We start from the raw sequence: 13,244 nt of genomic DNA on the forward strand, positions 1-13,244 counted from the left end.
TTCCTGCTGGAAAGCAGTAAGAAATCTGACGTTGGCTTTTACAAAATGGGGTTCTGCCAAACACTGCTCAAGACCTTTTGGAAAATGCAAAATTATCTATCAGAAGGGTGTGAAGTTGATATTAGAAACAAAAAACAAATGTTTTCTACATATATAGATAGGTATGGATTTATTTATTCTAGTTAAAACTTACCTTTCAGGAATTTAAGGGACATAATGGGACTTAACTTTCAGAACACAAGATGGTGCTGCAGTGTAGCACAGTTCCCATGAAAGAACACTTTGAATAGGTTACACAGAAGCCCTGCTCCAGACTTCTGCATTTAATTTTTATTTCACTACTTCTATATAAAGAAAACTTGTTTAAGGCTATGATTTTTGAACTCTATGTATGTTACACACTGGAAAACATAACACAATATTATATTGCCATAATAATTTGACTTTTTGGACATTATCAAATCAACACCAAATCATTATCAAATCAAGGAATGAGCTTTCCATGATAATGGGAAGTTTGAGTTTCCAAACTTTTTTGCCAGAATAAATCAACTAATTTTAATTCGATTTGGCATATTTATTATAAATGTAGCATCCTTCGGACAAAATTAAAATTTAGTATTTTTCTGGTATAAACCAGTCTATAAACATAAACCATTGAATGTGCAGAAATTATGGCCTTGCAAAAAGACAGATGTCAAATCAAGGTGCTTGAGCCAAACAGGGTACACATGAGGTACCAAAGGGTGAGACAAACCAGACTTTTGGTACTTTAATGTTAAGCTCCATGTGTGTATGTATGGAGGAAGGAAAGGATGAATGTTTAAGACACTAGATAGGTATTTTATGTTATATTGCTTCCTTACAGATTTTTAAGATCTTGGTATTTCTTGAAAACATCAGCAGAAAGTTTCTTCAGCAGATTCCTCTGAAGAGACCTGTAGGAATGAATGTATACAGTAAAACTACTGTCCCAGGTTCCTACAGCACTTTTGTTATTTAATAAGGGCAGGTCTCACTCTACCAAACAACAAAAGCAACATGAAACCATCTGAACATGCTACTTCTGTTTTTCTGTATGCTTGTATCTACTTAAAACAGTAAGAAAAATGCATTACAATAATAATAAAAAATCCATGTCCCCAGGAAAAACTGGCAAAATAATATTTAAACCTAAGAATGAGAAAGATTTGAATATAAACTACAGATTTATTTCAAACCTCAAGCGCATACAGAGTGTATTTCCCAGTTCATGCGTCCTTGTGTCCTGTCTCCACTGGGGACACTCAAGTGTCCTGTCAAGAATAAAATTCCTTTAGGATGTGGTTTGATTAGAAGAGAATTTAGCCTGAAAGCCAGCTGAACTCACTGCTGTTTCTACAGCTAGAACCGGGCCAGTATTTTTGAACTCTTTCTCGACCCTGAGCCAGAAGCCAGTTTAAATAGATGTTTGACATTCCACATCAGTTTTTGTTATGAATGGTTGCCGTGTTTGAACGTGGGCCCAACAAGGAGAACTTGAACACAGGCTGGTACCAAAAGGAAAGATTCATGACCTGGATCTGCGGGGGAGCTCCTCAGGTAAGGACATGGGATGCTGCTCCCTGCTCACCACACCTAAAACTGCTTCTCAAACAGCAATGTGCAAATCAAGAGCACATCAACCATATTCTGATCTCTTAAAAAAGAGTTTGGCTTACACATACATATTGCATGATGAGTCAGACCAATTAAATCCTTTTAAATAACAGCATATTCAGAAACATCAAATGAGAACTAAATAGATTTGCTCCAGCAGGGAGTTCCACCAAGTTCAAGGTTATTGACTTTATTGACAGGAACACAGACTAGGAATATTGGCATAATCATAGAAAAAGAAACAGGTTCTAAGCATTTTGCCTTAAAAGGAAGCATTTCTTTTGTAGATTTTCCTTTATCCTGAAATTGTTCGTAGCTGAAGTCACTGTTGCAAACATGAAATGATCAGTTCACAGAGTTTTTTGGTTCCTTAGTTTCTTTTCTCCCTTTTTATGTAAGGAAAATCTGTACTTAAAATATTTAAGTACTTGTCAACAGAGAGACACAGTGCTTCCCAAGCATCAGCTGATGATAATTATAAGGCTGTAGTTGTGAAAAATTTGTAGGATTGACAGTCAAACCTGAACAGAGCAAGAGACCAGGTGACTTCCCTACTTACATGATGGTTATGTTTGAAGAGACTGATGGGACAGCACGTAGTTTGGCAGCATCACAGAAAACCTCCAGGCCTTGGCAGGTACACTCTGCTGGCACATCACCAGCCACTGCAGGAGAACAAGAACATGGTCAGGGCAAAAGGTGGCATGTGAGATGTGATGGGATGTGGAGAAAAGAAATTTGGGATAAGAGAACAACGGGCGCAAAAACAGACATAGCAGGCTCTTTTAAACACAATTAAGGCACACGTTTTTCACAAAATTGATTTAGACCTTGATGGTATAAGAGACCAACGGGCTCTTTTAAACACAATTAAGGCACATGTTTTTCACAAAATTGATTTAGACCTTGGAGGAATCTAACAATAAATATAAAGGGACACAAAAATTATATTACTGCTGTGAAAGAGCTTGTAAAAGCTCTTGAACCTTAGGCATGATATACAGGAATCTGGAATACGATTTTTTCAACACTTCTTTAGATTATTCAGCAATCTTATTACTAGAAGGAACACAATTTCTATGGGTGAAAATAGGCCAGAAATGGTTCAGGAAGTCTTTGCCCGTCATAGTAGACAGCAGAATCAAAAAGTCTGTGCAAAGACCTGCATAACTGGAGGGGGTTTGCAAATTTCATTTGACGTACAAAGAAATGAACTAGGAGCAATGCTACCTTCATTTCACTCTGAAATATATTCCAGTTCTATGGTCTCTCCAGCAGTATCAGCATATTTAGATAAACATTTATATTGTCCTCCTAATTGGCACATGCTAATTAAAATATGTTTGACACTTTTCTTGCAGAACATGAATCATCCTTAATGGAACTGAAATTAGCTTCAAATTAGCATTCATTCATTTGAGATGTTATGCTGTTTTACTATAAATGAAACAGCACTAAGTTTCCTGCTAAGAATATATTAGCTCTGTATTTCTTTCTAGGAATCATCAGTAATAAAATAACATCTGTAATTTACTTACAGCACTCAGGTGTCTTCGTCTGAAATGCATACAGAGATTTCAGTTTATAGTATTTGTCCTTTGTATAATGTTTATCAAATTGCAGAGACCATCCATTGTTGTCCTCTGATAAAAAAAACAAACAAAGAAACACACAACATAAACAGAGCACAAATAGAAGATATCAAAATACAAATGGAAGCTAGAAATGTCTTCACTTAATGTAGTTGCATCAATTTTTGTCTAGGTAATACAGGCCTTAATTCCAGAGCATTTCACACACCCTTAGATAACTTTATACAGCTGCTTAATCTTACATGTCTACAAACAATATGAGCTGCATAGAAGTAACAGCTTATTACACCTTTAATAACAGCATTTGCTGTGACAGTCACACTGAAAAAACATAGTTGTGACTTCAGAAATGTTTATTTATGTAGGAGCCTAAAACTGAGAGGGAACAATATCTTCATACTTCCTTAAACATGTAGGTTTGCCACTTTGTCCAGGAAAGTTGAAATGATTACTATGGCTCTGACTAGTTTGTACAGAAGGGTTTCTGCACTATCACAGCCTATAATTTCTTTCCTGAAAATCTAGATGAAGGCCAAAGGAACACTGCTTTTCAGGAGAAGAAGGGACATATTCAAGTCAGAACGTTCATGTTAAGCTTAATATGCATCTTAAACAAAGCACGATTCCATATTACCCCATTGGTCACTGTGCACAGATGTACTGGAACTGAGTAGTTTATGGCTCTAAGAGCAAAATTTAAGAGCAAACATTTTAGTTCCTTCCAAAGAATGGACATTTCAAGATATAGTGGTGCTAGAAATAGCTACAGATCTCTAAGTTACTTGTTTCTTGAAAATCTACTGTATATCTGAGACCTGTAAATTGACTGATCAGGTAGCTACTTTCCAAACAGGCTGGAAAGGGAACTTGCCTTTAAAAGCTGTGATTGGATTTTAGTTTTCTTAATTTGAATCTGACTTTAGTTTTCTTAATTTGAGCCTGTCTTCTCTTCAGCTTTTAAAGTATCTCCTTTAATGAACATGCAGCAGTAGCAGAAATGCTCCTTGGGATGGCACTCACTAGCTGGTGAGCCAAAGCATCCATGACAACTGAAAGCAGCACACTTTAGGGATATCTGCTGCAAAACAACACTTCTATGAGAACTCAGGATGGCTCTGCTTTGCTAGTAATTAGAGTCTTAGATTCACCTTTATGATGTACTGGCAATGGTCTTTACCCCTGCAATTTCACAGGTTAATAGTTTAGTTATACTTAAGTACAATTCCTCATGGACATTTCTCTATAAATCTTTATATTAAACTAATCATTATTATAATATATATATAGGCTCAAAAATAGGCAGGGAGAAATAAAAAATATTTACTTATTTGCAAATTTTCCCCCTCTGAAATGGCTTCTCATTTTCATGCCACATTACAACTCAGCTGTTTTCTCAGACAGGCAGGGAAACGACCTTGAAAGCATCTCCTGACACCTGCCTACAGATGAAGCAGGTTTTGAGAGATGCTTACCTCTTTGCTGTCTGAGCTGAAAAGATGTGTTGTATGTACTGATTAATGATAATATGAAATATTAAGTAACTTCAGGCAAAATAGCCTTCATCTAGTTATTTGTTTGTTATGCATAAATTAAAAAGATGAAAGATTCAAAGCAAACATAAGTGCTTGTCTTCAGGAATTGCTCTAGTGAGAGAAAAGATAGACCTGATAAGACATTTAAGAACATTTTACTAACTTCTCAAGAGCACCTTGCATCCATTAGCAGTTTTGTCATTCTAGATCATTAAGCTAATATTCAGAAGCAGCTTAATGCATTTTGGGCAAAATGAAAGGTATTGGCCAACCTTGTCCTGCCTGCTTTAAATGCTCAAAAGAAGATCAGTTTTAGGACTGCCTGCAGCATTGAATCTGTAATTGATGAAGTGATGAGAATAGATCCTTTGTCAAGTGGCAAGTGTATGAAAACCTACTGCCCTGTAGATGGGACCATAATGAGGTTTTCTCTACCACTCTTCCTGAATATTTAACTGGAGCACATCCATTGACTTTCATTTGTATGACTGGACTCAGCAATATGTGGGAATTCAACATACACAGAGAAAGTAGGATTTTTAAATAGAAACTTGGGAAAATGGTTTAAAAATGAGATTATTTCATATATATTGGTATTATAAATTATACCAAATGAATGCTGTGCAGTCAGGAATACTGTATGAAAATACTCTTGGATTTTCTAATTCATTATTATGTTCATAGAAAGTGGATATACGAGATTTTATTCCACATTTTTGTACTTTTAAAATGCCTTGTCATGTGACAAAGCACGTACAAGAGGTGACCATCAATGCATTTCACATCTGCAGGGAAAAAGGATGAGAAGTGCCTCCCACACTAACAGGAATGATGGAGCAGTTTGCTACAAAAGGGAAGTTCCTCAGCATTTTTGAGGAAGTCTAGAGGCAGCTGTGTATTTTTGGGTGGCCATAAAAAAAGAAGGGGAAAGACTCACAGAGAAGATGGATTATTTTGTACTGGAATCATTCCAGCTGTTTGGTGCTTCTAGTGTGTTCATTTTAAATAATGGGCTTTTCTTATGGCATGCTTTCTACTAGAAATAAAGACATATCTGAATATAATAAAACAAGTTACTAAACATCCCTTGACCTCCAGAAATATATGCTTTGGGCCAAACTTTGTGCCCAAACATGGGACAGTCTCTATTTTATTCAAGTTGTTTTGTCAAATCCTGAAAGAATGTATTGTGCAAATAACTATGTTTAGTATGACCATTTGGTGAAACATTCAGGCAGAACTGTAAATCACTTTTTAGTCATTTAGAGTTTAGATGAAGGTTTGTGGCCTGTTTTTACCTCTTTTGAGGTGAGGTTCTCCAAACACTTGAACAAATGACTGGTAATAGTACAGGTTTTGAAATCCCAAATCTATAATTTGAGGCAGTACAGCTCAGATGAGAAATGACTTTTACCTGAGCCAGTTCTAAAATAGATTATGTTGGCTGTGGCTCTGTTAAAAAAAACAAAAAGAGGTCTGAGAAAATAAAGCATCATCAAATCTTCCTCTACATGGGATAAGTGAAATAAGTGGTAAACTGGATTTATCAGACTGGAGATTAATATGCTCTTTCTTACTGAAAATTTCCAATTACCACTTCTGATGGGAATGAGAAAGAGCATGTTAATCCTGACAAACTACAGATTTGAGTAATCATTTCAGTGACAGATCCAAGAAAGTATCATCTTTTCTCAATTAAAGACGTATCTCTTACTTAGTGTGGAGTTTATGATGAGGATGCTATCTGTATGACTTCCCCCTTCTCTCAGCCATGTCTTCATGGGTATTATACAGAGAAATGCTATCAGCTAAATGCATAAACACTCTAAAGAGACACTGTGTCACCCTTTGAGTTTGCTGTTGGTGGTCATAACCTTTGGACATATTTCTTTTTGTCAGTTCAAATAAACTTCTCCTCGCTGCAAAGAATTATTTCAGGCTTTTCACAGAAGTATCTTTTGGTACAAGGAAGACCCATGTCCTCCAAGACAAGAAGCATTACCTTTAAAAACATTTACAAATTAAGGAATATAATTGCCCTTTCCCACAGTGTTGAGGCATCCTGATACAGCCTCATAACTTACAGCAAGACCAAAACCACATAGAGATTTTACAAAACCAAGGGCTGTGGTGCCTGGAGGGAGGGCAAAGCTGGGATGGAATTTCACTCTCTCAGTTTAAGTATCCAAGCAGAAAAAATTAAGAATTTAGAGCTGGACACCTTATCAGTCAATTCAAATGTAAATTACCCCAGAGCAATCTGCTTGTCACTGCACATATACTGTGTCCTCTACCTGATGATTAATTGAAATCACATGTAGCTTGTCTGCTTGTATGTGACAATGCAATCATAGTAAACCAGACAGGAAACAAATCTGCATAAGGTTTACAGTTCTCTGGATGAACTGCAGAAATGAAGATTACTTACACAAGTTTTTTTATGATTTTAGGGTAACTTAATTAAGCTAGTGCAACTTTTAAGAAAACAGGCGGGTTAAAATTTCCAGAAGATAAACATCTTCTCAATGTTTAATCTTTATTTCTGTGAAACATATGCATAGAGTTTTCTAGTTTTATAACAATACTTTTAATCTTAATATAAATTTTTCTCATTTTATATTCTGTTTTTCTTGAAGTATATTAAATTTTTAAAACTAAAATAATGTAACAGTATGAATACATCTGTAGAACCTTTAGTTACTTGAAAGTCCCTTTGGCAGTAAGCCACTACAGTGGAGACCAGGAGTGACATAAGTCTAATGAAATGCAAGTTCCTCTTAATTACCAACAATATTTAAAAATCACAGTAGCAAAACTGATTAAAAACCCTCAAAATTTCAGCAAAGCTATTCCATGTGCTGATACTTGCACATCAGAGTAAACCTTATTATTTTGGTGCCATATACTGCAGATGGCAGTGAATGACAATAAAATTTGGTCATATTAAAAAATTTCCATGTGAAGCTTGAAAATTCTATGTTTTCCCAGGTATTTGATACATTTTGAGTATACAATCAACTGTCAAATATTTACTTTATGCTTCACAAACAGAATTTGCTATCTAGGCTCACAACTGAGTGGCACCTCATACATTCAAATCCTGTATTTTATAAGTATGATGGGGAAAATGCCATGCCAGGAAAACACAAGACCAACTATAACATTATTCATTACTACTATTAATTTAAAATATAAAAACATTCTGCAATGTGCTGAGACAAAAATTAAATTTCTTATCCCTTATGGGCAATCCTGTAATATTAAAACATATATATTTTGTATAGATGTTTTGAAATACTCCATAGAAATTTAGATTTCTGCAATGGAAGTATAGAAGATGATTTAATGAACCTACAGAACTGCAATAATTCTGTGTACAATTATATACCTTCAAAGAAACACATACAAATCATCATTACATTATACAGACTGTTAGTGTGTTTATCCTCTTGAATTTTCATTGGTCCCTTTTAAAAAAAGAGCTGCTCTCTAGAAACTCATTTCTTCAGGCAAGCCAGTCACCTGGTGACTGTGTGGCACACAGTAACAGATGAGGTCTGTGTTTTTAGAGGCAAATAGGTGCAAGACTTCAAACAGCCACTCCCTGCCCCAGTTCTTCAGGGAACCTCTGTGTGTGATCAACGTCGAAAAGTGAATTTACAGCTGGGGAGGGGAATGCTGTCCTTTGTTCAGGGAACTCTTGGGGCTGAGAGTAACACAATAGTAAATACATTTAGCCAGCAAAAAACTCCTCTGGAGTCAGAAACAAATCTGCATGCCTGTTCTTGCTTCACTAGACTGGAAAAATGTGGCTATGACACTGTGATTAAAAAACAAATGCAGACACACTGCAACCATTGCCTAGCTGCCAAAAAAACAGTTTTACAGGACTATCAGCAAAATTGTCCAGAAGCCAAATTTTTAACCACTGAGGAAACTTGTGCTCTCAAAATAGCTCAGGCTACTTTGTTCCATTAACTGCTCTACATAATTAAAGATACTGCTCACAAAAAAAGATAGAATTAAACACTAGCACATTTTTTCTTCCATTCTCCCTTTTATTATTGCTTTTATGTAAAGAGTAGCCAAATGTGTAATAATAATTGCTGTTTTATAATGCCCCATTCATGGCAAAACAGTCTGGTTTGCAGAGGGGCAAGGGATTAGGGCCAATATGTGTGATTTTTGTTTTGAAATTAATAAGAATTCTGATGCTTGCATTTTTAAAAATTCTTACATCAAAATACTTTTTATTCTAAGTAGGACTTATACCTGTGTTACTTGCACATAAAGACTCCCTCTAGAGATTTATTAGTAATAAATGAAGAGCCTATATTAACAACCAGTTCTGAGATGGAGCATAAGAGCTATTCACTAGTGTGATAGGACAGTAACACTAATTTTAAATGAAGAATAAACTGTACTTCCTCAACCAATTAAGTTTGAGATAAAAAGGATTGAGGCATTTATTTATGGAATCTATATACCACAGACTGCATGGGAAGAGACTGTATATTATACCTGTATAATATAATAATGTACCTATATAATAATATATATAGGTATAATAATATATAAAAGTATATAATAATATGTCTATATTATTTCTGTGACAGGTTGCACAACCTAGATTTCTTCATCTAAAGGAGAAAAACAACCACTGCTAGTGCCGTGCTTCCAATCTTTTCCAGATCTATTGAGGAAGGCTGGTACATGAGTGACAAATTGCGTTTTTGAAACATATGAGCATTTTATTAGTTTCCTAATTTAGGTAAGTTATGATTCTTTGCTCACTGAAGACAGTGGAAATCTCTCTGTTGATTTTAGTGGAGTCAGTCCAGGCCAGCTCTCACTGGGCTTGGCTTTGCTTCATAAGCCAGGTGTTGTGACTGAAGATATCACATCAGTCATACTGTTTGCATCTTAAATTAGAACAGAACATAACAAATCCAATAACTGTATAGATTTAAACTGCATGTTTGTGTGTTACCAAACCCGAATGGAAGTTAGGAAAAAATCTTTTAACTCTGAAAGCAGGATTACTTATAAAGGAATGAGTCCAGCTTTACTTTACATACAAGGGATTTTCAGAACCTATAGGTACAGGATGCTGACACATAGTATTAGTTATATTAGTGTCAGAGCAATAGGGATTAATCTCAATCTTCCAGACATATAAAATATGTTTTCAAACTGGCCAGGTAGGATGTAAAGTCCAGAGGAAAGCCCAGTACCTTTTGAATTCTGATTTTGTTCCTATATTTTCCCCAAACTAAATTTGACAGTTGATGAGTAGTTTTGACACAAGAAACTGGAGGTAACCCTCACTGCAATTTACTGGGAGGCTTCTTCCTAAAGACTGGCATCATATTAACAGCAGAGCTAATTTACAGTTCTGATGATCAAATTGTGCTGATCACCAAGCAGAATATATGAAATATGAGAAAAAACATTGCAACAAATTTCTTAGAAAATCGGGCAGGTAAAACATCTATTCAGTCTTTCACTGGTTCAAATTTTACCTGCATTTAGAATTTTTGCATACTAATTTTTAATTAGTGTGTTATGACTACAAAATGGCAACTGACCCAGTGTTGTATCCAGCAGAGATAATTACACAAAAGTTGTTCGATTGAGAACTTTGCTCTTTTATCACTGCACCCAATAGTAGGACAATTTTAGTCAGGGAAAGCTAGGAAAACAACTTGTTCATTCAGCCCTCCAAGTAGAAGGCATATCAGAGAAATAAAAAAAAAAGAAAAAAAGTGTAAGATTTAAAATTTAAATATTTAATTAGAAGCATATGAAAGAACTTTTTTCTGTGTGTCTAAAGGTATTCTAGATGTTTTGAAAACAGAAATAACCATGGATCATTATTGGCAGTGTTAGCTGTCTTCTTCCAAATGCATGGAGTACATTTATGTTATGATTAACTTTTCATTTTTTTTTGCAATATTTTGTGAGTCAAAATTTGTTCATCTAAAGGAACACACACCTTATAATGAGAAAACACATGTAGGCTCTCTGCAAATCTACATCATAAATATTGTTGTTCAGTTATTTTTGCTTTGCATTAATCAACAACTTACTTTTATCTATTAAAGTAACTAGTTACTTTTATCTATTGTTAGTTTTGTTTTTGTTTTATCATTAAACATCACTGTGAAAACAGAGATCTCAAAACTCTTCTTTCCATGAATTTATACTTGGGAATACATACCTGGCACATTTAGTATGCCCCTGGACATCAAAGAGTTTGCCTAGAGGTTGTTTAGACTACATTAACAGTCATATTGCAGCAGTAATGTCTTCCATGTGAGAAATATTTGTTACTTATTTTAGGAACAATTTCCATGTCAACACTGCCACGGCATTATGTGAGCAGAATTTGTGATTATGCCTATTTATCCTTGCTCAGGTTTAAAAAGCAATGCAGTAAACAGAAGTTCTAACCCCCGTCTATAAATGCCAAGTGGCTACAGATTCAAATCTTACAGCTGTAAAAAAATGGGAAAAGCTCTCCCCTGTAAAATCAGGCTGAAGCCATTATGTTTGAAATCAAAGATACTAGATCTAAACAATATCTATCTGCTCTGCTTTGCCAACTTTATCTTTAAACAAGCTTGGGCACAGAAGGATGCTGAAATTGCTATCTCTTATTTCCCATATTGAATTTTGCAAATAGATACAAAAATAACTCCAAATGAAACATGATAGAGGCTAAATTGCCTCACAATGCCCTCAGCCTAATTAAGAACTTGGTACTTCAGCAAGGATGAGCATGGAGCAGAGCAGCAGAGTAAAATTTGCTGCTCTCTCAAGCCTAAAAAAGGAAATTCCTCAAAACCATAAGCTTTATGACAAATTACAAAACTTTAAACTATTTTTATTTAAAAATATTATTTTCATGACAGATTTGCCAAGACGCTTGCTTCCTCTTGGTGGACTATGTTTTCGAGTTCAAAAGGTGAGATTACATTTTCCATGCACATTTAAGGTTATCCAGCCATAGTTCAAGCAGAGCTTCCCATCACTACAGGGATAAATTGCCAGCTGCCTCCTCTTATTGCAGTTTACTACACTGCCTCAAGCTCTTCCCCATTAGGGTATAGCACACAGTATTTTATTGATTTGCGAAAGCAGGCTAAGCGGCAAAGGCATGAATTTTCAAAGATGAGTGGCTTCACTCTAGTGTGAAATATCAGCTATAATTCATTCCTTTCCAGAAGTGGAAGAAATGCTGAAGAGTAGCTAGGATATCCACACCCTGAGGTTAAGCACTAACACAGAATTCTGAGTCTGTTCCCAACTCTATCTCTGATCCTAATTTGAGATCTTCACTACTCTGGACCTTATTTTTATGTTTATTATTTGGAAGTGGAAAGGAGGGTGGAAGTGAAAGAGGAAGCAGAATTGAAGAGGGCACCACAAAGCCAATCTTTGTGTGCCTGAACTGGATAATGAGCAGTGATCACAGCACATTTGAAAACACGTCTCAGTGTGGATTTGGTTTAGTTTGAAATATTCATAATCATGTTTTACTGTTACCAGGCACACAGTGCCTGAAACAAGATTAATACTGCAAATAATCTCAGAGACTTCAGCAACAATTTCTTACAACAATAATTTCTTACAAATATAATCTTGCAGAGATTACAACCAGAATTTCCTTATAGAAATAAAATGGGGAATGAGACAAATTTGTTGACTAAAAGAAGAAAGGAACCACTACAAGATAGTTGGAGTGAAACATCTAATGACATATTTTGCTTTGTGTTTCCATGCTACATAGCTGCTTTTAGTATAGATTTAAGATAGTGCTTTACCATTACTGTTAGTGAAACAGTTGGTTTACCTAGCTTTCTTTGAAATATATGCGCTAAAAATGAAAAAAATGGGGTATTTTTAAACTGCTTTGAGGGTCTTCATAGATTTTTTTGCCTCCCACATTTGTTGGGTTGAATCCTGTAGACTGGTTACCTCCAAGTTCCTCACATTGATGCAAAAGTGGTCAGGAATTAAGAAGCTGAGTTATTTAATTAGAATACCTCATACATAAGATTAAAATTTTTATGGCACTGAATGAAACAATTACTACACTGGTATAATTTCATTTTAAATTTCTTTTCTGTAACCAAGAGCAATGACTTTAACTGAAAACTAGTGGTAAATTAAAAAAAATGGAGAGAAGGAGCCAGATATAACTGCTGGCATGAGGCAGGCATCCTGAAGTGATCCTAGGAATGGCAAGGGAAAAAGAAAAGACATCTAGTTTCTCTGTCTCAGGAACACTGAGGCCTCTTTTCTTGTATTTTAAGCAAGATGAATAATCAAAACCAGAGTTACCCCACAAAGATATCCCCACTTTCTATGTGTGGAGTCATTGCAGAAAATCTCCTCAGAACATTCCATATACTCAGACAAGGAAGTGATTCTAACTGTACAACAAAGTATGACTGCAATTAAAATTTTTGAGAAAATA

The 13,244-nt window shown here is 35.4% G+C and overlaps 1 protein-coding gene across 1 annotated transcript in view; it reads right to left on the bottom strand.

Moving 5' to 3' along the window:
- RXFP1 (relaxin family peptide receptor 1) overlaps positions 1-13,244 on the bottom strand; it is a 45,567-nt gene that overhangs the window by 13,537 nt on the left and 18,786 nt on the right. Inside the window, exons 3-5 of the mRNA XM_031066129.1 lie at positions 3,177-3,281; positions 2,198-2,303; positions 867-938 (exon numbers count right to left, since the gene is read on the bottom strand). Coding sequence (XP_030921989.1) covers positions 867-938; positions 2,198-2,303; positions 3,177-3,281 — 283 coding nt within the window. The remainder of the gene's footprint in view (positions 1-866; positions 939-2,197; positions 2,304-3,176; positions 3,282-13,244) is intronic.

This window comes from Geospiza fortis, unplaced genomic scaffold (assembly GCF_000277835.1).
Source record: "Geospiza fortis unplaced genomic scaffold, GeoFor_1.0 scaffold40, whole genome shotgun sequence".
Lineage (NCBI taxonomy): Eukaryota > Metazoa > Chordata > Aves > Passeriformes > Thraupidae > Geospiza > Geospiza fortis.